The sequence below is a fragment of the Alosa sapidissima genome, chromosome 23, assembly GCF_018492685.1.
Source record: "Alosa sapidissima isolate fAloSap1 chromosome 23, fAloSap1.pri, whole genome shotgun sequence".
NCBI lineage: Eukaryota > Metazoa > Chordata > Actinopteri > Clupeiformes > Clupeidae > Alosa > Alosa sapidissima.
In genome coordinates this window covers 28,389,526-28,417,025 of record NC_055979.1, presented here as the reverse complement: position 1 = coordinate 28,417,025, position 27,500 = coordinate 28,389,526, and the positions used below count along the sequence as shown (strand labels likewise).

Genomic DNA, 27,500 nt, shown 5'->3' with positions numbered 1-27,500 from the left:
GTCCTTGTATGTGTGTGTGTGTGTGCGTGCGTGCGTGCGTGCGTGCGTGCGTGCGTGCGTGTGTGTGCGCGTATGTGTGTGTGTGTGTAATCCTGTGTCTCTACACACTCTGCACACAGCAGGTCCAAATGGAGTTAAGGTTCTGGCTACTGTCATGCGGTGCCGTGCGTGTGTGCGTGTGTGTGTGTGTGTGTGCTAGTGTAATCCTGTGTCTCTACACACTCTGCTGCTGGGTGCTACATTAAAGGTGCAGCTCACAGAATTAAGCATAGCTCCTTTAATCCCTGCTGATGCTGTTCCTCTCCCAAACGCATAACCTTTGACCTTTGCTGAGGTTTATACATTGATTTTGCAAAATGTCTTCAGCTATGAGGTTAATACACAGGGGCAGTTAATATGGTATTACAGTAATATGGTTTTGTGTTTTTTTTTTCCTTGCATAAAACACTGTCCTGTGGTTTATACACAATGCAGCTAATACACAGGAAATGACTGTAATCCAAACCATGAGATAGCATTTTGGAGTTAGCCAAGGGTCCATAATGACAGCGTTCGATCAGCTTTTCACTGCGTTTTTCTCAACATGAGCACATTTGCAGATGCAGTTTTCCATGTGTGTCCATACAGTGAATAACCTGATGTGCTGCCCCTCCCTGTGTGTGTGTGTGTGTGTGTGTGTGTAGAAAGGTGAATAAGTGTTACCGAGGACGATCCTGCCCCATCATCGTGCACTGCAGGTACACACTTCCTCCAACAGGGGGTGCACTCATCTCACACACCAGAGCCATAGACAGAGATACTGTATATACAACTCTGACACACACACACACACACACACACACACACACACACACACACACACACACACACTCACACACACTCAAAATGGATATGTGATAAGAGGTATGCTGTATCTTCTCTCTTCTGTGTGACTCGATTTTAGCAGATGGGCAATTTCACGGAAAATGGACTTTTTGTCACATCCATAACGCCAGTGAAATGCCTTGGCATTTGTATGATGTAAATGATAACATTTATTTTTTGTGCATTTTTTCTCATTTACATTCTTCAGCCAAAAATAGCAAATCCTCAAATTTCATGTAATCATGAATCAAACCATACCATCACATTTTATTAGCGTTATGGATGTTACAAAAAATGTAATTTTCCATGGAATTGCCCAGATACAATACAATGGACATATCAGTGTTGCAGGAGTCTAATAATGTTCAGACTTTCCGCATATCCCTGTTCGGGTGGAAACCTTGTATCTCCAGATTTATTTATTTTTTTTTTTTATTATTTTATTTGATGACACAATATTGGATTATTAAAAAAAAATCAATTTCCTGAAAAGAAATGGATTTGGAGATACAAGGCTTCCCCGACAGTAGCGATCATTTCACCCTCCCTTTGTGAACGCTCGTATAAAAGTGATCTGTTTGCATGTGGTGGACGCATGTCACAAGCCTGTCCTTCTCTATACCATGCTCTCCCTTTGTGATGTCACAAGCCTCTCCTTCTCTATGCCCTGCTCTCCCTTTGTGATGTCACAAGCCTCTCCTTCTCTATACCATGCTCTCCCTTTGTGATGTCACAAGCCTCTCCTTCTCTATGCCCTGCTCTCCCTTTGTGATGTCACAAGCCTCTCCTTCTCTGTGTCCTGCTCTCCCTGCTAGCGATGGCACCGGGCGCACTGGCACCTACATCCTGATCGACATGGTGTTGAACCGCATGGCCAAAGGTAAGAGAAAGCGTCATGTACATTCACCCTATGAAGTACATGTACACAGCACATTTACTACACTCCTTGGCAGGCCTACTGGTTGGGGCTTCGGGCTTGTAATCGGAGGGTTGCCGGTTCGATCCCCGACCAGTAGGAACAGCTGAAGTGCCCTTGAGCAAGACACACACACACACACACACACACACACACACACACACACACCTCCAACTGTGTGTGTGTGTGTGTGTAAGAACATAAGGAGAGGCAGCAGTCTGTGAGTGCTACCGTGTACAGCATCCCAGCTGCCACCCGTTGTAACTTGCTGTCTTTACCAACCACAGCAGGAGGAGGAGAGAGGGAGGGAGATGGAGAGAGAGAGGGAGAGGGAGAGAGATGGAGATGGAGAGAGAGAGGAAGAGAGAGAGGGAGAGAGAGAGAGGGAGATGGAAAGAGGACGAGATGTGTAATTTACTTTTGTTGTAAGCTGTATGAGATCATGGTGAAGAAGAGCAGACAGCAATAGTAATTAACTACTGTGTGTGTGTGTGTGTATGTGTGTGTGTGTGTGTGTGGTGGTGTGTGTGTGGTGTGTGTGTGTGTGTGTGTGTGTGTGTGTGTGTGTGTTTCTGTGTGTGTGTGTCTGTGTGCATAATCAGTGCTTCACTAGTGTGCTCCCTTTTCAGGAGTAAAGGAGATCGACATTGCTGCTACCCTAGAGCATATCCGAGACCAGAGACCAGGAATGGTGCGCACCAAGGTAATACACACACACACACACACACACACACACACACACACACACACACACACACACACACACACATATATATACACATACTCTCGCACACATCCTATTGCCTATGTAGGAGATGAGCCCCCAAACCCAATACAAACTCAAATGATGTGGCCTTAACCTACTATTGCACAATGTTAATGTAATGTGTGTCATATGGGACTGGCATACAGCTGGTGTTCCCCATGTTTTATACCCTGTGAGCTGCCCACACAGGGACAGGGGCGTGGGACTGATTACTAGACTCCCAAGGGGAGGGAGGGCCCTTGAAAGGTCTGGGATATATTATTATTATATTAATTATGGGGGCCCATCCAGACTCCCAGGATCTTGTGCTACAACCCTGCACAGTGATGAATATCACATAGGTTTTGCATGCACTTTTATTGATGGTGTGACAGAAATTAGAAATTATTTCTGGTGATCAAACTGTGAATTTGTGAATAAAGGTTACGAATACGAAAAACTTTATTATCCACAAAGTGGAAATTCGTCTTTTGTTTCACCATATAGCACACAACTGAAAGCTGAAAGTGTGTGTGTGTGTGTGTGTGTGTGTGTGTGTGTGTGTGTGTGTGTTCACAGGACCAGTTTGAGTTTGCTCTCACTGCCGTAGCTGAAGAGGTGAATGCCATTCTGAAGGCCCTTCCACAGTGAGACCAGCCCCAACAGAACACTTCCAGCCACACACACACACACACACGCACGCACATACATATTCACATATACACACTTGCCTACTCTTTTTCTAGTGCCACTTAAAACATTGCCAAACATACAACCCTATACTGTCTATTACTAACACTCTCTCTTGTACTATCAAAAGCCTGCCAATCAGTAATCACACACACACACACACACACACACACACACAACCACATGGTGATTGATACCTTTGCCCTTACAAAAACAAGCTTGTGCCAGCAGATACAAACACATACCTCATTCTCACTCACACACACACACACACACACACACACACACACATTTGCCTACAATACGTGTAAGCGTCAGAAATGTAATTGTCAGGATTGACTTCCTCTCTGGGGTCGAAGCAGAGCTGTTTACTGTGCTTGCTTCTCTACCAACATTATCTTCTGTTTCCCTCTCGTTGTCGCGGTGATCGCCATGGTGATGCAAACCTGTCCTTTGCTGCGCCCTGATTGGTGTTTAGAATGTTCTCCCCGTAGCCCTCCCGTGTCCTGAAAGCCAATCAGAGAAGCCGAGAGGGAGAGCTGAGAGAGAGAAAGACATAGAGACATAGAGAGAGGGAGAACCTCCTCCCCTCCACACATGCAAACACTAAAGTCTCAAGGAAAAAACACCTCCTGAAGTGCTGCGTATGTAGCTTAGCTTAGCTTAGCTTAGCCTAGCGACATCATCAGTCTATACTGACTCTACTTCTCCCCATTTATCCAGCAGTCTCACACACACACACACACACACACACACATCTGTGTGTGTGCCCCCTCAGTGTTAAGCTCATGGTCTCCATGTTGTTGACCTTCTTCCTCCTCATTCCTGGATGACCCTGAGATGCTAACGCAGCGTCCGTAGAGGTCATTCAGGATTCTCTCTCTCTCTCTCCGTTGCCATGGAGACAGAGGAGCTACAGCCGAGGATTCACCAGTTTATTCTCACACCTGATTAATCAACTGTGGCTGCATGTTTACCGTTCACCAAATCGCTGCCCTGAAAGGTTTGCAAATTGTGTGCAGTGTTCCTCGGAGTGAGTGGTTTGTATTCTAGTGCATCCAAAGCCATTTGTGCAGGTCAGCCACACTCTCTAGTGTAGTTAGATGACCGTTATTTATGTAAGAAAAACTCATATAATCATTCTCAGTCTCTAGAGTGCAGTGCCATAGCAGTCACTGCCTGGTTTAAATAATGTGTCACATCACAGTTGAGGATAGACGACGTCTCAGGTTCTACTTTCAGTGTTTGGGTGTAGATCTGCTGAACTGTGGGTGGGGGTTCTTTTGAGTGTGTTAAGGCAGGTGGAGTCAGTGGTTGGTTCTGGTTGGTTCTGCTGGGTTCTGGTTGGTTCTGTTCGGTTTTGCTGGGTGCCCAAATTGTCAAGTGCTGCAGAAAGGAGTGGAGCATAGCTGGTTCTGTAGAGTGGTTCTCTGTGTCTCTCGGTTCCTTATGGTTCCTCTCGGTTCCTTTGTCTTTTTCCTGTGCTGCAAATAGACTCTTGTTCTGCTTTACACGTCTAATTGTCCTTCCTGCCTTCTGCGACTCACTCATTCCTCGTACCATAGATGATTTATGGTTGTGTTTTCTCTTGCAAATGAGTAAAAAAATGAAATAAAAAGATATAAAGCATATTATGTACTTCAGTAAAGATTATATATCTATTTTGTATCTGGATGTGATGATTAATAAAACTTGTGTGTGAAGTGGTGCAACTGCACCCCGGTGTTTGCTTGTGTGTTTTTCTGTCCTTAACGGAGCACCAAAGGGAAATGATCATGTGAAATGGGACTTTGAATAACAGAAACAAAAGACAAACTCCTGGAACATTCTGTTGTTGATTTTTTTGTGAAGATGAAATGACAATAAATGCATTGGCCTGTATTTACTTACTGATTTAACAGCCGGCCTAGGACCCTGACCTCGCCCATGTTTATGCTGACCCAAATATCTCAAGTTTCTCTCTTGAGTTCCTCTTATATATGTACAGCTCTTCCATCCCATCTCTCTCTCTCTCTCTCTCTCTCTCACACACACACACACACATGCTGATTCTCACACACTCGCCTGACTGGAGTTTCCTGTCCAAATCATGTGACCCCCATTAGTGTGTGTGTGTGTGTTGGAGGTTTGAGTAGGAATGAGACTAACGGCTGCAGACATTTTGTCCCGTTTGCGCGCACAGATGAGCAGTGGCTCACACAGATAGGCACAGAGCCAACAGTGATGACACACACACACAGATAGGCACAGAGCCAACAGTGACGTGTATGAGAATCCCCATGTCCCTCCTCACTGGACAAACCGTCAACACAGAGCTTAACTACCATCGCACACACACACACAGACAGACATACACATACTCATGACTGTCCCTCTAACTGGTGTTACACGCACACACAGACACACACACTCATAACAGTGCCTCTTACTGGTGTTACACACAAACACACAAATACACACACACACTTAAGTATGGCTTCTCTGGATGTTTGTAATACTTTGCATGATTATTGTCATTGCCTCCGAATCCTTCTTAAAGGAACAGTATGCAGACACGCAACATTTTTTTTGAGGATTATTTCACTGGCCAGTAGTTTTGGTATCATCTTGAGATTCATTTAGATGGTCTACAGAAAGACACCCGCTAACCGGTCAAATGGAGACCAGCACAAGGGCACCAGGAAGACGTCAGTTAGCAGACTAGCAAACTGTTGCCTGTGCCAACTGGTGTCTGCAAGTTGTTTTGCATGGCGTTTAGGAAGTTATAGCCTGAGAGCACCACTACTTTCACAATTGTACATGGAGTGGGTCTGGAAAAGGTTAATTGACTTATGACTTCCAGCAGGGGTGTAATTAGCAGTGAAATGAAATGTAAATTGGTGCATTAAACTCTTACCGAATCATTTCAGAAGTGTGGCAATTCTGTAAACAAAGGTTTTAAATGCAGTTGCTTCCAAATAAATACACATCCATGCCATATTAGCGATTATATTTGCGTGCCCATGTTTTAGAGACATTGGAAATGGGCTTCAGTGGTCTCTTGGTCAGACGGAGCTGCAGAGCAAATCCAAAATTTGGCGAAAGGTCTTTTGGGTATTCCCAGGCTAAGGTAGTTTTAGGTAGCTTGCTAGGTTTTAGACCAAAACCTCTTTTTGTTGCTTCAACCTTGTACACTAAACAAGCAAATATTTACCCAGCCAGCTGTGTGCATCAGCGTCTGCTAACTGCTTAATGAGGTCAGCCAGTGCTGCTTTGATGGTACATGTGTTTTACGGCCTGTCCAGCCATTTCCAACATGGGAGTGCAAATATAGATTTCCCCCCCACACACACCCCACCCTGCATCCTGTTAGCTGAGTGCACACACACACACACTGGCATTAGTGAGTGTTGGACACAATTGTCCAGTCTGTCGTCTGTGGAAAGCCGCATGGAGGGGGGAGTGTGTGTGTGTGTGGGGGGGGGGGGGGGTCGTTAATAAACACTGCATCTTAAACTGTGAAGCTGGGACACACACACACATACACAGACTCGGACACAAAGGCTGGCCTGTGTAGGACAGGGAAACGTCACCGGCCACCACTGGACGGGTGACTCCCCGACAGGAAGTGGCCATTAGCCTGGACCTGGACTGGGTTCTGGCTGGGACGTGGCCCTGATTGGTTCAGTTCTGTGGAGTCAGCTGGCTTTGGAGTGTGTTCTGAGCCTCTCAAGGCTGACCCAGCTAGGGGGGTTCTCACTACAACTGAAGCTTTGTGTCCGTACTAGCCACCAAACAAAATCAAGCATGTGCATTTGAACGTTAATGTACCAGTGCATGCAAGCGTGAATGCGCTCAGATGTTTTAATACACATTGACATGGGAATGCACTGACTAACTGACAGATGAATGTTAACACATAGAATGTTTTTCTAAGTGTAAGTTTTTGAATGCACTCAACAACATGTGATTAAACAGAGAAATGTTAATGCATGCTGGCATGATAAGCTGTTGCTCTAGAACAAAGAGGATTACCGTATGTTCTCGTGTTTATGGAACATGTACTCTGACTTGGGTAATTCGGCTCAGTTTTCCTCATACATACAGTATGTCATACAGTTCTGTATTATTATGTGTGTATGGTAACAGGTGCCTATGGTAATAATCTGTATTATGAGAGTTAGCATAGTGCTGGGACTATCTGCTGGAGGGTTTAATCTTGTGTTTGTGTCTAGCCCTCTAGAGTAGACTGCTGCAGTCTGTTAGAAATGCGATCACAAAAAGGAGATTAGAATGTTGCCAACTGAAGATTCTATTTGATGATGTCATAATGAACTCTGGCAATTTTTATAACTCAAGTGGCAGTAAATCTGCGTAGAAAAAAAAACCTGCATAATTTCATTAATGTGGAAATTTGCGAAATTAACACCACTACACAAAGTTGGTGACCCTGGTCTATCTCTTTTACCTGTTTAAGATGTCTCTTCTTAATTATTTGCAAACAGGCTACCACTGTTTTCCTCATGCTTGATATCCTTTTGTTTATTTTTTATTCACATATTTTTTTCTCTCTATACTTTGTTATTTTTATATTTTTCTTTTTCAACTGTCTGAGGCATGTATATGAATGACCATAACTGTTTATTGTCTAATATCTAATGGCTGGAATGGGGAGGATATGGGTGGTTTTGGTGTGAGGGAGAGCTTTTGGCTTTTAGAATGTATGTTTGTGATGTATGTTTTTCTTGAGGCCCCTCGAAAACAAGATGCCACATCTCAAGGGGGTTTCCTCTCAATAAATTAAGAATTACAAACTAAATTAATTAAATGCAAATTCTAGATCTGTAAGGTATCAGGAAATGGCTTGCAGTCCTCAAAGGGCAAGTTGGGCTCCGGTGTTAGTGAGCTGTTAAACAGACCAGAATAACCAGCTCATATTTTTCATTGTGCTCATACTTCTCACAGATTTGCTTGAAAGTGCATCATGGTGTCGTGTGTATGCATTTAGTGCTGATGTTGTTCTCCAGGCTTCTGTTTGAAAGCCAAATCTTTCCCTTTTACTCAAGAGCAGCCTGGCACTAAAAGGTCAGACTTAGCCATTTTCCTCATCCTTCAAATGGTGGCCTAAGCACTTCACTTCTTATACAACACCCTGACTTAGGGTGACTCACATATGGAGACATTTTGTACTCTTTTAGGTTTCACCATTAGCATTGTGTGTATCTTGTGTTGTACTATGCAGTGTTATCATAAAGGATCAATTAAAAGAGAATTAGACACAATCATTTTTAAGATTTTTAGTTTTGTTTTTATTGAAAACGTTGACCCATCTGTAGGAATGTTCTAGCTTAGAGGAATGTGCTTACAGACACAGGAGCGCGTTCCGTTGATACTCAGCCTGCCCGTGGAGACAAGCTACAACAAAGAGACCGCACTCATTTTATATCAGCTGTTGGGAGCTGGAGCCATAAGATCAATATTGGAGGTTACTGGTTGGGGTGGTCGTCGGTGTTGGTGTTGGGGGGGGGGGGGGAGCTAATGGGTGTTGGTGTTGGGGGGGGAGGGGCTAATGGGTGTTGGTGTTGGGGGGGTCAACAAGAGGGCCCTTCTTAGTACTCCTCGCCCTCTTCATCTTCCTCCCCGACGCTGTCTGTGCCCACCTCCTCGTAATCCTTCTCCAGGGCGGCCATGTCTTCTCTGGCCTCGGAGAACTCGCCCTCCTCCATGCCCTCCCCCACATACCAGTGCACGAAGGCGCGCTTGGCGTACATCAGGTCGAACTTGTGGTCCAGCCGGGCCCAGGCCTCGGCGATGGCGGTGGTGTTGCTCAACATGCACACGGCCCTCTGCACCTTGGCCAGGTCACCACCGGGTACCACAGTGGGGGGCTGGTAGTTGATGCCCACCTTGAAGCCAGTGGGGCACCAGTCCACGAACTGGATGGTGCGCTTGGTCTTGATGGTGGCGATGGCGGAGTTGACATCTTTGGGCACCACATCTCCACGGTACAGCAGACAGCAGGCCATGTACTTGCCGTGACGAGGATCACACTTCACCATCTGATTGGCTGGCTCGAAGCAGGCATTGGTGATGTCAGCAACAGACAGCTGCTCGTGGTAGGCCTTCTCAGCGGAGATGACTGGGGCGTAGGTGGCCAGGGGGAAGTGAATACGAGGGTAGGGCACCAAGTTGGTCTGGAACTCTGTCAGGTCCACGTTCAGGGCACCATCGAAACGGAGTGAGGCAGTGATGGAGGACACAATCTGGCCAATCAGCCTGTTGAGATTGGTGTAGGTGGGGCGTTCGATGTCCAGGTTTCTGCGGCAGATGTCATAGATGGCCTCATTGTCCACCATGAAGGCACAGTCGGAGTGCTCCAGGGTGGTGTGGGTGGTCAGGATGGAGTTGTAGGGCTCCACCACTGCGGTGGACACCTGGGGGGCTGGGTAGACAGCGAACTCCAGCTTGGACTTCTTTCCGTAGTCGACAGAGAGACGCTCCATCAGCAGGGAGGTGAAGCCGGAGCCGGTGCCTCCACCGAAGCTGTGGAAGATGAGGAAGCCCTGGAGACCTGTGCACTGGTCAGCCTGTGGGACAGGAGAAAGGCAAACGTTAAAACTACTGTGCAACAGTCACTGCGGCACAGGCTTTGATGGTGTCCTTGTGTACTTAGCATTTAGGTAATACGTGAAGCAGTGGTTTTACTGCAGTGTACTAATCCTGTAATTATACGCTATTACAAATCATCAACCGTAAGCAGATCTTGTAATTAGATCCACTTCGTAATCACTTAGCCTTATTTGCATTTAACTGATCTCGTTTAAAGAGCTAAAGGGCAGTCTGCCCAGCCATTGGCTCCTTGGCGCTCTTTACCAGTTTGCGGGTTCTGTCGAGGACCAGGTCGATGATCTCCTTGCCGATGGTGTAGTGGCCCCGGGCGTAATTGTTGGCAGCGTCCTCTTTGCCTGTGATGAGCTGCTCAGGGTGGAACAGCTGCCGGTAGGTGCCCGTGCGCACCTCATCTGTAGGGCAAGAAGAAGAAGTACGGTTTAGCACAGAGATCTTAAATCAACTGTGAAGGAGGTTGCTGAGTAACACAACTTGAGTAGAGTGAACTCCAGGGAACCCCTGGGAAGCATGAAGCAAGTTAGGCCTATACTGCCACCACTGGCTGTTTGAAATGGTTTTTGAAAACTCAGACAGAAGATATAATCTCCTATTGATACCAATATAGTTTTTGCACACAAATCCATGATATATTATAAATCAATTAATAATTAATTATAATATATTATAAATCAATATGTATGTTTATCATTACTGAGCTAGTCTACAACTTGAGGTACTGGTATCTGTCCCATATATAGCAAATGTAAATATATGACACTTATTTTATAGGCTAATAGATATGATGATAGCTTACCAATGACAGTGGGCTCCAGGTCCACAAAGACAGCACGAGGGACGTGTTTTCCTGCTCCAGTCTCGCTGAAGAAGGTGTTGAAGGAGTCATCTCCTCCTCCGATGGTTTTGTCGCTGGGCATCTGGCCGTCCGGCTGGATTCCATGCTCCAGACAGTACAGCTCCCAGCATGCATTGCCCATCTGGGCTCCGGCCTGACCGACATGTATGGAAATACACTCACGCTGAGGGGAAGAGGGAGGAGAGACGTTAGCATGGAGGACGTTCATGAGAAATGTTTTCACTTGGAATTTATTTACATGTCTAATAAGGTACAGTCATTCTCAGTTGTATTTATGTGAAGGCATAGGCCTACTGTGTGTTCCCTACTGTTGCTATAGCCTACAAACAAGTCAGAACATCAAAGGCAGCAGACCGAACAGCACCTTGGATTAAGCCAGTTACGTGACAGCGGTTTATGTCCGGTATTTTGTTTTGTCTATAAGAAAGAGAAACGCTAAACTAGCCTACAGTTAAACTGGTAATATTTTGCATGGAGGGCAGAGAGCCTCGTGTTTATTCAGTCTGTCAGTGGGAGGACTCAATTTGTGACTTAATTCGTTTTTATTTAATCAACATTTGTTAGGACAGAGCACAAGGAAGTGGAGTTATTATTTAGGCTACCCTATGGTCACCCAGACAGACAGAGGCATAGCTAACGCTAACGTGTGCTGCCGTTCTTTCCGCTCAGATATTGAGGGGTGTTTGGTGTTGGGAGACGATCCAGTGAGAGTTCTTCCGTTAAGTGGTCCAAAACTAAACACAGCCCCATCACACACACACACACACACACACACACACACACACACGGTTACTGTTTAGGTGTGCCTCCAACTGACCCATTTCTAAAGCTGTAAAATCAATTTCCACTTCCCCCATCCAATCAATAGTCTCTAATGTTTCTCATCAATATTCCAAGACATGCAGCACATCCAAATGCCTATTAGATCATTTATCACACACACTCAAACAACTTACTGACCCTAACCCATCGCCCACGCACTTACATCTAAAGACAAAGGCAACTTAGGCCTACTGACCAAACCCATCGCACACGCACTTACATCTAAAGACAAAGGCAACTTAGGCCTACTGACCAAACCCATCACACACGCAGTTACATCTAAAGACAAAGGCAACTTACTGACCCTAACCCATCGCACACGCACTTACATCTAAAGACAAAGGTGACTTTCTAACCAAACATCATGGCCCTGGTTAACATGATACAATTGATTATCTATAAGCTGTTCCATATGGAACAGTCTCTCTCTCTTTTTCTCTCTCTGGGTGTGTGTGAGGGCGGGCAGGGGGGGGGGGTCATCTCTCGACCATTAGGGAGGACGTGGATCAGAGGATTTTTGGGCTGAGTAACTGCTGAGTCACATGGAGGCTTAGTGGAGGAGGGGGGGGGGTACCGCAGCCCCCCTCCCCCGAGAATCAACATGACGCTGTTGCAGGAGTCGAGTTTCCGCCCCTCTCTCTCTCTCTCTCTCTCTCCCTCTCTCTCTCTCTCTTTTGTTCTCTCCTTTATTGTTATCTTTTAACTCTTTTGTCTTCCTGGCTGTCTGAAGCTAATCCTTTCTTTCTCCCTCTCCCTCTCTTTGTATCTGTTTCCCTCTCTCTCGCTCTCTCTCGCTCTCCTGCTGTCCGTGCTGGTGTAGCTTCAGCTGAGCTTCTAGACTCGCCAGTGTGACGCACAAGGAAATGGAGGAAAGAGAGACAAAGAGAGGCGGGCGAGAGAAGTAGAGAGAGAGAGAGAGAGAGAGAAACTCGATCTAGTGCGGAGGAAAAAAGCCTACAGGGTAGGGACAGTCCCCTCCCCCAACCGCCTGCACCCAGCTTTGTGCTTGAGCGACAGACAGAGGTGAAAAAGGGAGGGAGAGAGAGAGAGACATAGATGGAGAGATGACATGGGAGGGGAAAGACTCTGATGGCGCCTTGCTAGCCCTCAACATTTTCCCTCCTTTTTCAAAACTGTACCCCCAACAATATGGTATCAGATTATTACACACACATACATAAAAAATACCCTCAAGCTCAACACAAAGTTAAAATGTTACCAAGCATGAACCCTCAGGAGAATGTCTATTTCTAATGCAGTGCTTTGCTGCGTGTTGCAGTAAGGATGGGTAAGTGATGAGCTGAGCTGTTTGATGTTTAGCTAAAGGGTTTGTCTTCCTTCTCTCTCTGAGCAAACTGCGCCAGTAGTTTGGCACAAGTCCCAAAAGCTACAGGACTCCCAAGACCTCACCACGGAGACAGTGTGTGTGAGTGTGTGTGTGTGTGTGTGTGTCCTTCTCTACCGCCACAAAAAGAGAGCCACAGGCTCAAGAAGCGGCGCGGCACGTACACACACACACACACACACACACACACACACACACACACACTAATCTCCTACTAAACACTGAAACCCAATATTTAATAATAATTTACAATGTGCCTCATTTACCATAAACCTTTTTCCAGCCCCAGGTGTTCTTCTACCTCATCACCCAGTAATCATTAATAGAGAGCCTGTGTGTAAGAGCAGCCTAACCTAACCGTCAGCTTTTCCTGTCTTGTAAATCCCATCTAAGACAAACAGAATAGCCCGTCTGTGTGACTCACCATTTTGTCAGATTTTTTCCTTCAAAGACCGACGTCGAGGATTCGGATGGTGAAGGGAGTTATGTGGGAGGGCGGGCTGAGCGGGGGTTATATGCTGTCCCGGCAGCCCAGGGGAGGGGCAGGAAGTAGTCACGGCAACAGTGGCGGGAGCGAACGTTAGGAGCACAGAGGGGAAGAGAGGGAGGGGCTGTACTTCTCAGCCAATGGGAGAGAGGGGGGGGGGGGGGGGCAGCACAGAGCTGCTACAACTGTTAACAACTGTTAAAGCAGAAAGAAAGGGCCTTGGCATTGTATGCAAGTCCGAGTGAAACTGTGTGTGTGTGAGTGTGAGTGAGAGACAGACAGAGACTTGGTTTAACTGTTAAAATGAAAGGGAAAGTTGAAGACATTATATGCATGTTTAAGTGAAACTGAATGTGTGTGTGAGTGTGTGAGAGAGAGAGAAAGAAACAGAAAGAGAGACAGAGACTTGGTATAACGGTTAAAGTGAAAGGGAACGTTGAAGGCATTATGCATGTTTAAATGAAACTGTGTGTGTGTGTGTGCACTGTATGAGACACACACAGTACTGTGAGGCCAGCATTCGCATCCATTGTATGACAGGACATAAAATTGTTGCTTCCTGGGCCACACACACACACTCATGCATCCAGACGCCCTCGTAAAGTAGCCTCCGCCGAGAGAACCGCAGAGAGAAGCTGTCGGAGTCAAACACTGAGGAGACAGGATTTAGGGCTGTTTAAAATAGCAGAGCTGAGTGCAAGACCTCCTGATGTTTCTACAGCAGCAGAGTGCATTTGGACTGGCTACAGTGGCCAGAATCTGCAGCATGCAGTCTTAAGGTGATCATTTATTCTCCGACTGTTGCTGAGGAGGTTCAGCGTGGCCTTTAAAGGAACATGACACAGTTTTGGGAAACTGCCTTATGTGCCATCTTCCCCAGAGTTATATAAGAGGATACAATGTGCAATAACCCAGTCTGACACCATTAGCTTAGCTTAGCATAATTCACTGGAAGTGGGTGGACCAGTTAGCCTGTAGCTCCCTTTTAGCTAGAGGCAAGCTATAGGCTAACTTTAATGCAACTTCACAGGCACAGTGTGAGGAGCAGCAGTCACAGCTCCCAGCAAATTACATCATCTCAATACATCACCACTCAGGAATGTGGAAAAGTAGCTGTGTGTGTATGTGTGTGTGTGTGTGTGTGTATGTGTGTGTGTTTCTTCTGTTGTGTGGCTCCCTTTCCTTTTTTCCGTGTGTGTGTGTGTGTGTGTTGGTGTGTGTGTGTGTGGGTGTGTGTATATGTGTACGTACCTGTAACAAAGACCCTTTGAGCACTATAGACAGGGCACAGGTGCCAAGGGTGATGTAAGGACAATACAACACCAGCCTGAAGCCAGAAGTGAAGGAACTTGAGATGGAGTCTCCATCACTGTGTGTGTGTGTGTGTGTTTGTATGTGTGTGTGTGTGTGTGTGTGTGTACGTGTGTGTGTCTACGTGTGCCGTACGTCTCCATCATACCTTCACATGTATGTGTGAAACTGAGCGCTGTGTGTGTGTGAGTGTGTGTGTGTATGTGTATGAAACTGAGCACTGCCATTCCCAAGATGACTCTAGGTTAGTAGTCTGTATGACTAGTCTGACACAGGTCTGGTTAATAACCTGTGGCCAGTGTAAAGAGGATTGAAGGCCCCCACACATAGACACGCCCTAAACCTGAGTGCGTCGCACACATTTGATTACATTAGATTTCGTTGTTCCCAATACAACACGGCACACCATAGTTGAACCATTTTCTCCGCAGCCGTGTGGATTACCAATCAGTTCTATTTTTGTCAGCGCCGCTCAATAAAACTCCTCAATTTTGGCGCTGAAGTGTGTGGGCAAGTGACAGACACTCATGCGATGCGGTGCGCTTAAGGCGACTTCATGGTCCTGGTATGTCAGAGACTGGATAATACAGGCCACATCAGGGCCATATTAGGGCCACATCAGAGCCAGATTAGGGCCGAGTCAGGGCCAGATTAGGGCCGAATCAGGGCCAGATCAGGGCCATGTCTAAATCAGTCCTAGCTGCCAGGGGGAATGCTAATGCTCAGTTACACCACAGTAATCATCACTGTTGTGGTGATAGCAGCTCAGCCTGGAGGATCTGGGCCCCTCATCTTGACCATGTCTGAGCCCGCAGGCTGCTGGGATAATAATTACTCCCAATCCATTTCAGCGGCACGTTCCGCTGTCTGCACACCACACCCGCTGATCATGGTGTTAGTCTGAAGTCTGCGTAGCATTTGTAAGCCATAACTGACCTCTTGACTTTGTGTGTGTGTGTGTGTGTGTTTGTGTGTGCAAAGTGTAAAGAACTCCAAGCCCCTGGATACCTCAGATGAGATGGGCCTGTTTGGAGAGGGATGCAGCGGAGCATGGGAGGAATGTTTTGTTGTGACAACGCTGTTTGTTGTGACAACACTGTTTGTTTTGGCAAAGCTGTTTGGAGAGGAAGTCTCTCAAATCTAGGTAACCGAAGCTGAATCTGACAAAGTCTGCTTCGGAGTGGGCACCTGGAAGCTGTGCCTTTTGCCCTACCTGTTGTTCGCTTGTACAGTACAGGTTATCTGCTGTGTATCATATTGACAAATCTGAACTTGATTTGAAGGACATATTTCATTAGCATTACGTCTCAGGCTAAGAGAAGCAGCCTACTGAGAACACAATTGGGGGGTGCTCAATGTGATGACTCTTTGAACTGCTATGGTGATATGTGTGTGTGTGTGTGTGTGTGTGTGTGTGTCAGTGTGTGTGTGTGTGTGTGTTTGTGTGTGTTGGGGGTTTGTATGGAGAGCTCAGTTTGCTAATAGGACAAGCGACAGGAAGAGAAGAATGGCCTCACATTCCGCTAAACCCCCTATTGTTCCGCCTCTTACAGTTCCACATAGCATCACAATGGAGGGTCGTCTCTCAGGAAGAACAAAACAGCAAGACATTTCACATGTTGGCTGCCTTAGAAATGGGCAACTTTCATTTCAACCAAAAAGACATAATATTTACACCAACATTGCAGGTGTATATTCACAGAAGGAACACAGTGCACGTATACCACAGAAGTGCAATAGACTTCAGAAAGATTCAAAGTGAACATCCAGATCCAGAGTATAACCTTTAACTTTTTCAAGCCCTTTGAAGGATCCTGTACTAAGAAGACCCTGCCATGAGTGTGTCTGTGTCTGTGTATGTCTGTCTGTGTGTGTGTGTATGTGTGTGTGTCTGTGTGTGTGTGTCTGTGTGTGTGTGTGTGCGTATGAGAGTGTGTGTGTGTTTGTGTATGTTTGTGTACGAGTGTGTGTGTGCATGTTTGTGTGTGTGCGTGTGTGTTTGTGTGTATGCCTTTCATGCTTGTCTGCCTCAGACTGCCCCAGGCTCCCTCATTTAAACCATGCAAACACCAGTGGGAACTAAATGCAAAACAGCACGAGACGGTTTCCATGGCTCACACAGGTCTCTGCACCCTGAGCTCACACACATTTGCCTGTTGTCATCATCAAGGGATCTCCACCATTTTGTCTATGCTCCACATCATTTAAAAAATAAATGATGTAATCACCTTGCTTGTAAGGTTATATTTTGAATAAAACAAAACGTTAAGAAACTGATACAACAAAAAGCGTTTTGGTCAACACAATCTCAGTGGACAAAGCGCTATGGTTTCAGGTAACTCATGGAGTAAGATCTGCATAGCGTGTAAATGAAGGCTTTATTCAGCATGGACTCATTCAGCCCCATTGTCTTCTCCAGCACCTGGTCTGTCTCTGTCTCAGGCACCAAGTTTATTCACTTTCATGGCCGCCACTTACAGCCGTCTTCATAACTGTTTTCCAGCAGCGTCTATTTGCATTGAAAGGGAGCGTGCTCTATGGGTAGTGGTTTTGAAAGGAGGCATGCTCTATAGATAGTGATGTTCAGTGAAAAGGCATAACGTGGGAGGGCAGTTAATGGGTTAATGGTTTGAGTGCGAGCCAGGGGATGTAAATATGGGGTCGTTGAGAGGGGGAAGTGGGTAATAAGTGAGTCGTTTACTTCACAATGCAATTTGCAAATACAGCGTGGATGTTATTCAATGCACATTTAAGTTAAAGTAGTTAAAAAAAGTTAAACAATAAAGTTAAAATAGTGAGAGGTACACCTCTTGAAGGTTGTGTGTTCAGCACACAACAGAAATAAAATGTTTATTAGCATCTAGTCACAACATACAGTACCCTCCATAATTATTGCCACCTCTGCTGAAAGTTCATCAAAAAACGGTATAAAAATAATCTGTTGGTGATTTATTGTAATCTCACAATGAAAACAATGAGGAAAAATCCAACTTTGAAGTGAAGCTAATATATTTAGAGAAAAAGGAAAATCTCATAAAGAATGTATTTATTTTTAACACGTCGCTTACAATTATTGGCAACTGCTTGTAATACCTAAAGCCTCCCTTTGCCAATAAACCAGCTTGTGATATTCTCCTATGACACCTCATAAAGTTGGAGAATACAAAGCAAGGGATTTAAGACCATTCGTCTTTACAAAATCTCACCAGATTGTCCAGATTCCTAAATCCACACTTTGACTCACCCCACTGTTTTTCTAGGGAGTTTAGATCAGCAGACTGAGATGGCTGAAGCTTGATTTTGTGTTCAGTAAACCATATTTGTTTTGATCTGGACGTTTCTTTTGGTTCCATTGACCTGATGAATGATCCAATCATGAACCTTGGCAGAGATTGACAGATTTCCTTTGAAAATGTTCAGGTTTTTCTTGGTGTTCATGATACCATGCACCTTAATTAGGTTCCCAAGGCCTTTGGGAATAAAAACAGCCCCACAATATCACAGCCCCTCCACTATACATCTCTTGACCCCAAGAGGAAACCCTTTTCTGTTACTCTCCAACAGTGGTTCTGGAATGTTTATGAAATCTTGCCTCCATACTGTACATGTTTTTGTCACATTTCCAGTTTATTAGAACATTTTAATTATTGTTTTAAGTGTAAATAATATTTTCAACAAATTACCTAGTTTTTATAGACATTCCCTGATTTACAAATGTCAACACACTTTCTTTTTATTTAAATTATTTAAAGTGTATTCTCTCATCTTTCCAATGTTGAAAAATTAGGATTTAGTGTGTCACTTATTTCCATACCTTAGTGAAAAAGAAAGTCATGAACTATTTCTAAAAGTTCACAGACACCCTGATTAACTTAAATAAGTTCAAATTAGATAGGAAAATGCTTCTGTTAGGTTTTGTATAAAAGATTTTTCTAGGGGTGCCAATAATTGTGAGGAATGTGTTTTCGTTAAAAATATGTATTTCTTTATAAGATTTTCCTTTTTCTCAGAATAAATGTGCTTCCCTTCAAGGGTGGATTTTTCCTCATTGTTTTCATTGTGAGAGTACAATGAATCGGCAAAAGATTATTTTTTATACCTGTTTTTACTTAACTTTACCAAAGGTGCCAATAATTCTGGAGGGTATTGTAGATATATATATATAAATACACTACCGGTCAAAAGTTTGGGGTCACTTGTCCATTCCACTCCACTATAGACAGAATACCAGCTGAGATCAGTTGCATTGTTTTTAAAATCAGGGCAGCAGTTTTCAGATTAATTAAAATAATTAAAAAATGTAATCGTTTGACAGCACTAGTTCTTACATAATTGCACAAGGGTGCTCCAATGAGTTTTCAATCAGCCCTTTAAAAGGATATCAGATTAGTAAACAGAATGTGCCTTTGGAACATTGGATGAGTGGTTGCTGATAATGGACAATGTAGATATTGCATTAAAGATCAGCCATTTCTTTCTACAACAGTCGAGAACCCATTTGAACCCATTAATGTAATCTGAAAACTGCTGCCCTGCTTAAAAAAACAATGCAACTGATCTCAGCTGGTATTCTGTCTATAGTGGAATGGAATGGAAATTTCTAAGTGACCTCAAACTTTTGACCGGTAGTGTAGATGTAAACTCTATTATAGGTATTGGTACTGTTTGGTGCTAAATTATATTGGAAATATAGAGAAATGGCTTTGGTGCTTGGTTATAGTATAAATATGGAGAAATAAATAAACAAATAAAGTCTTTGACTGAGCCTTGAGGAACACACCATGCAAGTTATGGAATCCATACTTTATTTCATATTGTCGAGCTTAAAATAAAATAAGATAAAACATTTCTTTAAAAAACAGTGTTTAAGTAACACTTTGTTCATTATAAATAATTTTATAATGATGAAGGCTTATGTTCTTTTAAATACACACAATTATATCTTGTGTTATTTTACAAAACATTTCTGAAAAGTTTAATACTCCTCGCCCTCCTCTTCCCCCTCGTCCCCGACGCTGTCTGTGCCCACCTCCTCGTAATCCTTCTCCAGGGCGGCCATGTCTTCTCTGGCCTCGGAGAACTCGCCCTCCTCCATGCCCTCCCCCACATACCAGTGCACGAAGGCGCGCTTGGCGTACATCAGGTCGAACTTGTGGTCCAGCCGGGCCCAGGCCTCGGCGATGGCGGTGGTGTTGCTCAGCATGCACACGGCCCTCTGCACCTTGGCCAGGTCACCACCGGGCACCACAGTGGGGGGCTGGTAGTTGATGCCCACCTTGAAGCCAGTGGGGCACCAGTCCACGAACTGGATGGTGCGCTTGGTCTTGATGGTGGCGATGGCGGAGTTGACATCTTTGGGCACCACATCTCCACGGTACAGCAGACAGCAGGCCATGTACTTGCCGTGACGAGGATCGCACTTCACCATCTGATTGGCTGGCTCGAAGCAGGCATTGGTAATCTCAGCAACAGACAGCTGCTCGTGGTAGGCCTTCTCAGCGGAGATGACTGGGGCGTAGGTGGCCAGGGGGAAGTGAATACGAGGGTAGGGCACCAAGTTGGTCTGGAACTCCGTCAGGTCCACGTTCAGGGCTCCGTCGAATCTGAGCGAAGCAGTGATGGAGGACACAATCTGGCCAATCAGCCTGTTGAGATTGGTGTAGGTGGGGCGTTCTATGTCCAGGTTTCTGCGGCAGATGTCATAGATGGCCTCGTTGTCCACCATGAAGGCACAGTCAGAGTGCTCCAGGGTGGTGTGGGTGGTCAGGATGGAGTTGTAGGGCTCCACCACTGCGGTGGACACCTGGGGGGCTGGGTAGATGGCAAATTCGAGCTTGGACTTCTTTCCGTAGTCGACAGAGAGACGCTCCATCAGCAGGGAGGTGAAGCCGGAGCCGGTGCCTCCACCGAAGCTGTGGAAGATGAGGAAGCCCTGGAGACCTGTGCACTGGTCAGCCTGTGGGACAGGAGAAACAAGTCATTATTTACTAATTCATTCTTACAGAGTTGTGGTTTGTATACATTATATTTATATTTTATGTGTTGTTTGTATTATTATGTATTATTGTTTTTTTATTTAGGGTATGTGACTTTACTCTAAACTTAATTTTAATGGTAACGTAATGCTTATTGATTGTCATTGTAATTTGCTTTGGACAAAAGTGTCTGCTAAGAACCACAAACATAAACACAAACACAAACATAAATGCAAACATAAACACAAACATCATGTGTGGGTGTCAGGGGTCAGCTGCATTGTAAACCCAGCACTCTGACCACATCCACTGCCCATTTCTCCGTCTCACCCCTGTCTCCGTCTCTCGCTCATTTCCTGTCTCTCTTCACTGCCCTGAGGGCTGCAGGGTCACTTCAGGAGTCACCACTGATCTCTAAAAGAACTGCATGGAGCAGCTATTGTTTCTAAAGTGGCGTGTTGTTTGGAGATCAGCGGTTACTCCTGAAGTGACCCAGGTAAGCCAGTAACCTTGCTTCTGCAACACAACCCCCCCCCAATGTGTGGGTTTGTGCCACAGCTAAGAGAGGAGTGCTGATGTGTTTATTATGTTTCAGAGCAAATGGAGCAGAACCCTCAGAGAAATGTTATGTTTTATATGTTTTATGTTTAAAGGTTTGTGTGTTTGTATGTCGTGGTGGTCTACAAAGTGCGAAGGATGTCCCGCCTCTTAGACTGTAAACCTAGTTTACCTATGGGTACCAATAAAGTGACCTGACCTGACCTGAGAAGAGGAATTAAAAATAACCGCTCACACTGGAAACCTGCTGGAGGCCCTAATTCGTCTCATCGGTTAGACAGAGGTGCCGGACACAAAGCTAAACAGGCTTCGTCTCATCGGTTAGACAGAGGTGCCGGACACAAAGCTAAACAGACTTCGACTCTCGGGGGCGCAAAGCCCAATTACATCACGCCAGTTACAGGGACGCCGCTTTCAACTCAGTGGGACATCCATTACACTGTACCTTTTGTGGACAATACGTCTTTCCTTGATATAAAGAAGCTTATCGTTTTATTTATATCATATTTTCTTGTAAATCACCATGGCCTTTAGGTGTATACAAGTTACAGCGCCTACTTAAAAGTTAATGTGGTCTTGTTTTGGAGGATGGATACGATACGATATGTGTTGATTTAGAGATTTACAGCGTACAAACATGCCACTGGAGGACTCATGAGACCTGTCAGTTTGAGTCCTGCCAGCCATTGGCTCCTTGGCGCTCCTTACCAGTTTGCGGGTTCTGTCAAGGACCAGGTCGATGATCTCCTTGCCGATGGTGTAGTGGCCGCGGGCGTAGTTGTTGGCAGCGTCCTCTTTGCCCGTGATGAGTTGCTCGGGGTGGAACAGCTGCCGGTAGGTGCCCGTGCGCACCTCATCTGTAGACGGGATTAACGAGAGCAGGTCAGATTTATCGCCTTGGTTACATGGTTCTGTGTTTGTGCTTTGTCGCCCTGACGATGGTGTCAGGGGTTGTACTGGGGCAGTCTTGCTGTGAGAACACAATGTAACCATAAACTCATACATCTAACTCCCATAGGCGAGGGCCTAGTAAGGCCTACATTTGGTAGACCAGGAGCAGTTTAAGGCCTACATTTGGTAGACCAGGAGCAGTTTAAGGTGGACATGAGGTAGACCAGGAGCAGTTTAAGGTGGACATGAGGTAGACCAGGCGTAGTAGAGATGAAAGGAGCTGGTTCTGTTTTTTTTGCTGTTGGGTTGTGAGTAATGTTCAGTATATGTAGCAGATTTCTTCTTCTTGTCCCCTAAACTCAGGGTCTTGTAGACTCATTTCTCTCATCTCCTGTGAGAGGAGACAGGAACGGCTCCTCCGGGAGCTAAACTCACACTCCCACACACAGACAGACACAAAAACCCTCCCTGAGCTAGACCAGCACTGCACAGCACAGCACAGACAGTAGACTTAATACCTCTGGACAAGATATCATTCAGCATTATGAATTTGACAGTGGGATCATCCTTAAAAGGATATCTCTTTCTCTCCCTCTGTCTCTCTCTGTGTTTCTCTCTGTGTGTGATAGAGAGCATATGTGTGTGTCTGGTTGGAGGTCACAAAAAGACAAAAAGTGTTACTCTTCAGCAGACTACAGTGCACTAGAGGGTATAACATGATAGGTATTTCATCAGTGTCCATTCAGGGAGGGGGATTGACCTAATCATTACAAACCAATCCTGAGTAATCACTGGCACTGGGAAGCTGTTAAACAATAGTCACTGTGTTTTCCCATCTTTGTGTGTGTGTGTATGAAGACTCCCCAGCACACACACACACACACACATTGTGCAGCTTGATAATCATTGCAACTTTGAGGCCATTCGTGGCACTGATATGGTCAGTGCCGGTCAGTCATTCCAGATGATCAAGGCATCCTCTGTGATGAGGTTGTTTTAAACACAGGGGCTCCACAAGGCTGTGTCCTATCTCCTGTTCTTATTTCTGTTTATACAAATAAAATGGCTCCACACAATGATAATATCAAATTCAAATATGCAAATGGCATGGCACTAGTGGGTCTTTCTCATAGGACTGATGACATCTCTGACTATGCTGCACATGCTTCCCAGCTAGAACAGTGGCGTGGGTCTAGCTCACTGCTAATTAATGTTGGGAAAACAAAGGAGCTTGTCATAAACCAAGCAGACCCACTGGCATCACTGACATTAAGTAATCACAACGTGGACATAGTCAACTGTTTTAAGTATCTGGGAACCCATGATAAACTGATGAACAGATGATAAACTGAGCTTCACAGACAAAGTTGATTGCATATGCAAAAAAGCTAGCCAGAGACAGTTTTTAAACAGATAACTGAAAGGGTCTGGGGTGAGTCGTGACATTCTTGAAAAAGTGTATGTCAGCCTGACGGAGAGTATTCTAGCTTTTAAGATTTCTGCTTGGTATGGGAATCTAATCTTGCGCAACAAAAGCGAGCTGGCTAGAATTGTCAAAACAGCAAGGAAGATTATCCCGCCAACCAATAATCATTAGATGACCTCTGGCATCGCCACACACAGGAAAGCCCTGTTAATTTTAGATGATAAAACTCATCCCCTCTACCCTGAGTTTGAGTTGCTTCCCTCAGAGTGGCACTATAGAGGACCTATGGCAAAGAAAATATCTACAAGGGCTCTTTCATATCAAATGCATAGTATGGTCAATAAACTGTGGAGAAAATAAATGTGGGAGCATAGTTTAGCTAGCTACATACTGAAGCTGCCCATCTGCCCAGCTAGGTCTGGAAGAAGGAGTGTGTGTGTGTATGCGTGTGTGGGTGTGGGAGGGAGAGAGAGTGAGAATGGGTGTGTGTGCAACCAAGACCTATACTTGTATTTAAAGGATTTATCCTGTGGATATGTGTAAATGAACTCTATTGTATTTGTGTCTATATTGTGTATATTGTATGTACTGTCTATTTTATTGGTGAGACCGAAAACAATTTTCATGCCTGACATGATAATAAAGTCTATTCATTCATAAGTGTGTGGGTGTGTGTGTATTTGAGAGGATATATGTATGTGTCGGTCAGTCATTGTGATGATCAGAGGCGTGAGTGTGTATGTGTGAGAGGGTGTATCTGTGTGTGACGGTCATTCATTACAGATGATCAGAGATGTAAGTGTGTGTGTGTATGTGTGTATTAATGTATGTGACGGTCGGTCATAACCGATGATCAGAGGTGTGTGTGGAGTGTATTGATGAGCGGAAACCCTGCAGTGCCTGATCTCTCTGGGCAGTGTGTACTGACTGATGTCTGCATACCGATAACAGTGGGCTCCAGGTCCACAAAGATGGCGCGAGGCACGTGTTTTCCTGCTCCAGTCTCGCTGAAGAAGGTGTTGAAGGAGTCGTCTCCTCCTCCGATGGTTTTGTCACTGGGCATCTGGCCGTCCGGCTGGATGCCGTGCTCCAGACAGTACAGCTCCCAGCATGCATTGCCCATCTGGACTCCGGCCTGGCCGACATGGACGGAGATGCATTCACGCTGTAGGGGGATGGAGAGATACAGGGAGGGAGAGAGAGAAAAGGAGAGAGAGATAGGGAAGTAGGAAGGGAGAGACAGTAGAAGAGAGAGTGAAGGAGAGGAAGAGAAGAGAAGTAGAGAGAGAAACAGAGGAAGAGAGAGAAGTAGAGAGAGAAACAGAGGAAGAGAGAGAAACAGAGGAAGAGAGAGAAGTAGAGAAAGAAACAGAGGAAGAGAGAGAAGTAGAGAGCGAGAGACAGCAGGAGAACGGGAGCAAGAGAGAAGTAGCGAAGGAGAGAGGGAGAGAGAAAGAGAGGGAGAGAGAGACGTAGAGAGGGAGGGAGAGAAGTAGAGAGGGAGAGAGAGGGTTGGGCGAGTCAAAGGAGCAGGAGGGTGAAAGAGGAGACGTTGAGATAGAGAATAGGTTGGGGGATGGAGAGGTGCAGGGAGGGAGAGAGAGAGAGAGAGAGCGTTGGTAGGGTTGGGGGAGGGAGGGAGAGAGAGAGCGTTGGGGGAGGGAGAAAGAGGACGGGTGAAATAGAGATGGACAGCAGGAGGGTTGTGAGAGAAGATCCAGTAAGACAGGACAGGAGTGAGGGAGGATAGGGTAAAACAAGAATTAGGATTGCGAAATATCTCCTGATAAAGGAGTCCAATTTATCTGTCCCATTTATCAGAGTCTCTGGTAAATGTGTTCCACACACAGCTTAGGACTCCTCGAGTGTGCTTAGGACTTTCTGTTCAAACAGCAAGATACGTTTGCCCACAGACACAGAATTACAGAACAAAGTGAAGTTAACTGAGCTGCACTGAAACATTCCCTTTTTTAAGTATTGTGGTGTTTATTGTTACCTAAGCTCTCCTCTGCATAGTATTATTTATTGTTGTATTATTAATTGTTACCCAAGCTCTCCTCTGCATTGTAGCTTAAATGTTATTCCTCATTTTGTAAGTTGCTTTGGAAAAAAGCGTCTGGTAAATTAATACATGTAAACAATAGCCACAGTTACTGACCCAAACACCTGACGCCATGACAAAGCCATCAAATAATAAAATATCACAATTAAGCAGGGAATCTTACCATTTTGATTCTTCCTTGTGGCTGACGTGAAGGGTTCAGCAAAGAAAGGTTGTGTTTGAGTCTCTGTTGGAGTCCCAGCTGAATATATATCCCCAGGGGTGGCCGTGGAGACCGGCTTTGTTGTTGGAAACCAATGGGTTAAGTCCGTTGGGTTGCCCCCGGGGTGCGTATGAGATTTGAGACCAGAGCGTACTCTGCAAACAGGTTGTATCACACTCCAGTGCCCTCTTACTTATTGACTTCTCTCCATCGCACACGCAGAGTAATATTTAACTCCAGCAGCAACAGCTATCAGCAGTAGTGCAGGCAAATTAAGACATCACTGTCCAGTGAACACTTCATTTGCAATGTAAACGAAGTACCATACTCAAAGATAAAAACTTATATAAGAGATATGCCGTATTAATCTGGGATAAAATCAGTCTCTAAGCTTTTTCATGGGGTTTCATGTGTTTTGTGAGTGAAATCTGTGTTTGCATGTGAACACTTTTCCCCTCCCCCAGGGCATGATCTTATTACTCTACGCATACACACACACACATCCTCCATTGTAGTCATGAGATGATGCGCCCCCCCCCACTCACTGGTGGCATCCTGTGGTGACAGTAAGAAACAGCTGCCATGGAAACACCACACAAAAATGTGTGTGTTTGTGTGTGTGTGTGTGTGTTTGTTTGTATGTGTGTGTATGAGGACTTCACAGGTTTGTGTTGTGTGGTGGAGCGGTAACTGTGACTACTGAAACGTTCTGTATGGAACCAACCGCAACAAACCATGCACACAATGCTAAAGGTCTCCAAGGCAACCAAATGCAAATGGAAGTCGATGACTCACCTTTAGTGCACACGGTGGGGAGGGGGGGGGGGGGGGAGAGCTATCAGAGATGAATACAGTGCAGGTGTGTGTGTGTGTGTGTGTGTGTGTGAAGGGAGTGTACTTTTCCATACCTGGTCCTTGAAGAAGCTTTTCTGGCTCCTAGTGGACGGAAGGGAACCTTCCAGTCACAACTTTACCAAACATTTATCAATACACACACACACACACACAAGAGAACACCAAACAAAACTGTTCACTGCTTGCATCCGAGACTCTGAATGCTGCACTGCACTTCCCAATGCTTTGTTTTTAATGCCAAGGCTTCGCGTAACATTGCAGCAGTGAGTTAGAATGAACCTGATAGGAGAGACCAGTGAGTGGACTGGCCACTGACCATTTCTTGTCCCCCCTCAGTACTGGACGATTACGAGTTTATGTTCTTTATTGGAATAATTTGTAATATATATATATATATATATATATATATATATATATATGTAATATAGGATGAGTTTATGTTCTGTAAATATTACTGCATTAACACTTTATTTGAAGGGGTGTGCATAAGGCATGATTGTCATAACCATGACATGACACCTGTCATGAACGTCAAGGAGCCTTTATGAATGTTAATGTCTGTTGCCATTAAGTGTTTGGTTTGTAAATGTCAGGTTGACCTCATTTATATATAATAACATTAACCATGATGACATAACCTGTTGATGTCCATGGATGGATTGTGAACTTTCGGGCCCCTGGGCCCAGATGTATTAAGGGCCCCCCACTAATTGTCGCATATGTGGGAGCGGGGGTTTGGGGGTCCTCCCCCAGAACATTTTTAATTTGTTTGCATTTTGGGGATGGCCAATACTTTAATCAGATTCATAGCCTACATCCTGATGTGTTGATATTGAGGCAGTGATTCCATGCAATGGCTTGGGCTTCAGGGCCCCCTGACCCCTTGGAC

The 27,500-nt window shown here is 45.2% G+C and overlaps 3 protein-coding genes across 3 annotated transcripts in view; 1 reads left to right on the top strand and 2 right to left on the bottom strand.

Moving 5' to 3' along the window:
* The window catches only part of LOC121699077 (receptor-type tyrosine-protein phosphatase-like N), a 39,798-nt gene extending 34,866 nt beyond the window's left edge, over positions 1 to 4,932 (top strand). Inside the window, 4 exon segments of the mRNA XM_042081719.1 lie at positions 684 to 737; positions 1,680 to 1,744; positions 2,410 to 2,483; positions 3,105 to 4,932. Of these exon segments, the coding sequence (XP_041937653.1) occupies positions 684 to 737; positions 1,680 to 1,744; positions 2,410 to 2,483; positions 3,105 to 3,176 (265 nt within the window). The 3' untranslated portion in view covers positions 3,177 to 4,932.
* A 3,547-nt stretch (positions 4,933 to 8,479) lies between these two features.
* On the bottom strand, positions 8,480 to 13,399 carry LOC121698556 (tubulin alpha chain-like). Its single transcript, XM_042080753.1, has 4 exons — positions 13,269 to 13,399; positions 10,618 to 10,840; positions 10,068 to 10,216; positions 8,480 to 9,781 (listed from the first exon to the last, which is right to left on the bottom strand). Exons 1-4 carry the CDS (start codon positions 13,269 to 13,271, stop codon positions 8,804 to 8,806), a joined length of 1,353 nt encoding a protein of 450 aa, XP_041936687.1. The 5' UTR covers positions 13,272 to 13,399; the 3' UTR covers positions 8,480 to 8,803.
* A 6,031-nt stretch (positions 13,400 to 19,430) lies between these two features.
* LOC121698575 (tubulin alpha-1A chain-like) lies at positions 19,431 to 25,834 on the bottom strand. Its single transcript, XM_042080784.1, has 4 exons — positions 25,718 to 25,834; positions 24,435 to 24,657; positions 21,884 to 22,032; positions 19,431 to 20,598 (listed from the first exon to the last, which is right to left on the bottom strand). Exons 1-4 carry the CDS (start codon positions 25,718 to 25,720, stop codon positions 19,618 to 19,620), a joined length of 1,356 nt encoding a protein of 451 aa, XP_041936718.1. The 5' UTR covers positions 25,721 to 25,834; the 3' UTR covers positions 19,431 to 19,617.
* Between the last annotated feature and the right edge of the window lie 1,666 nt (positions 25,835 to 27,500).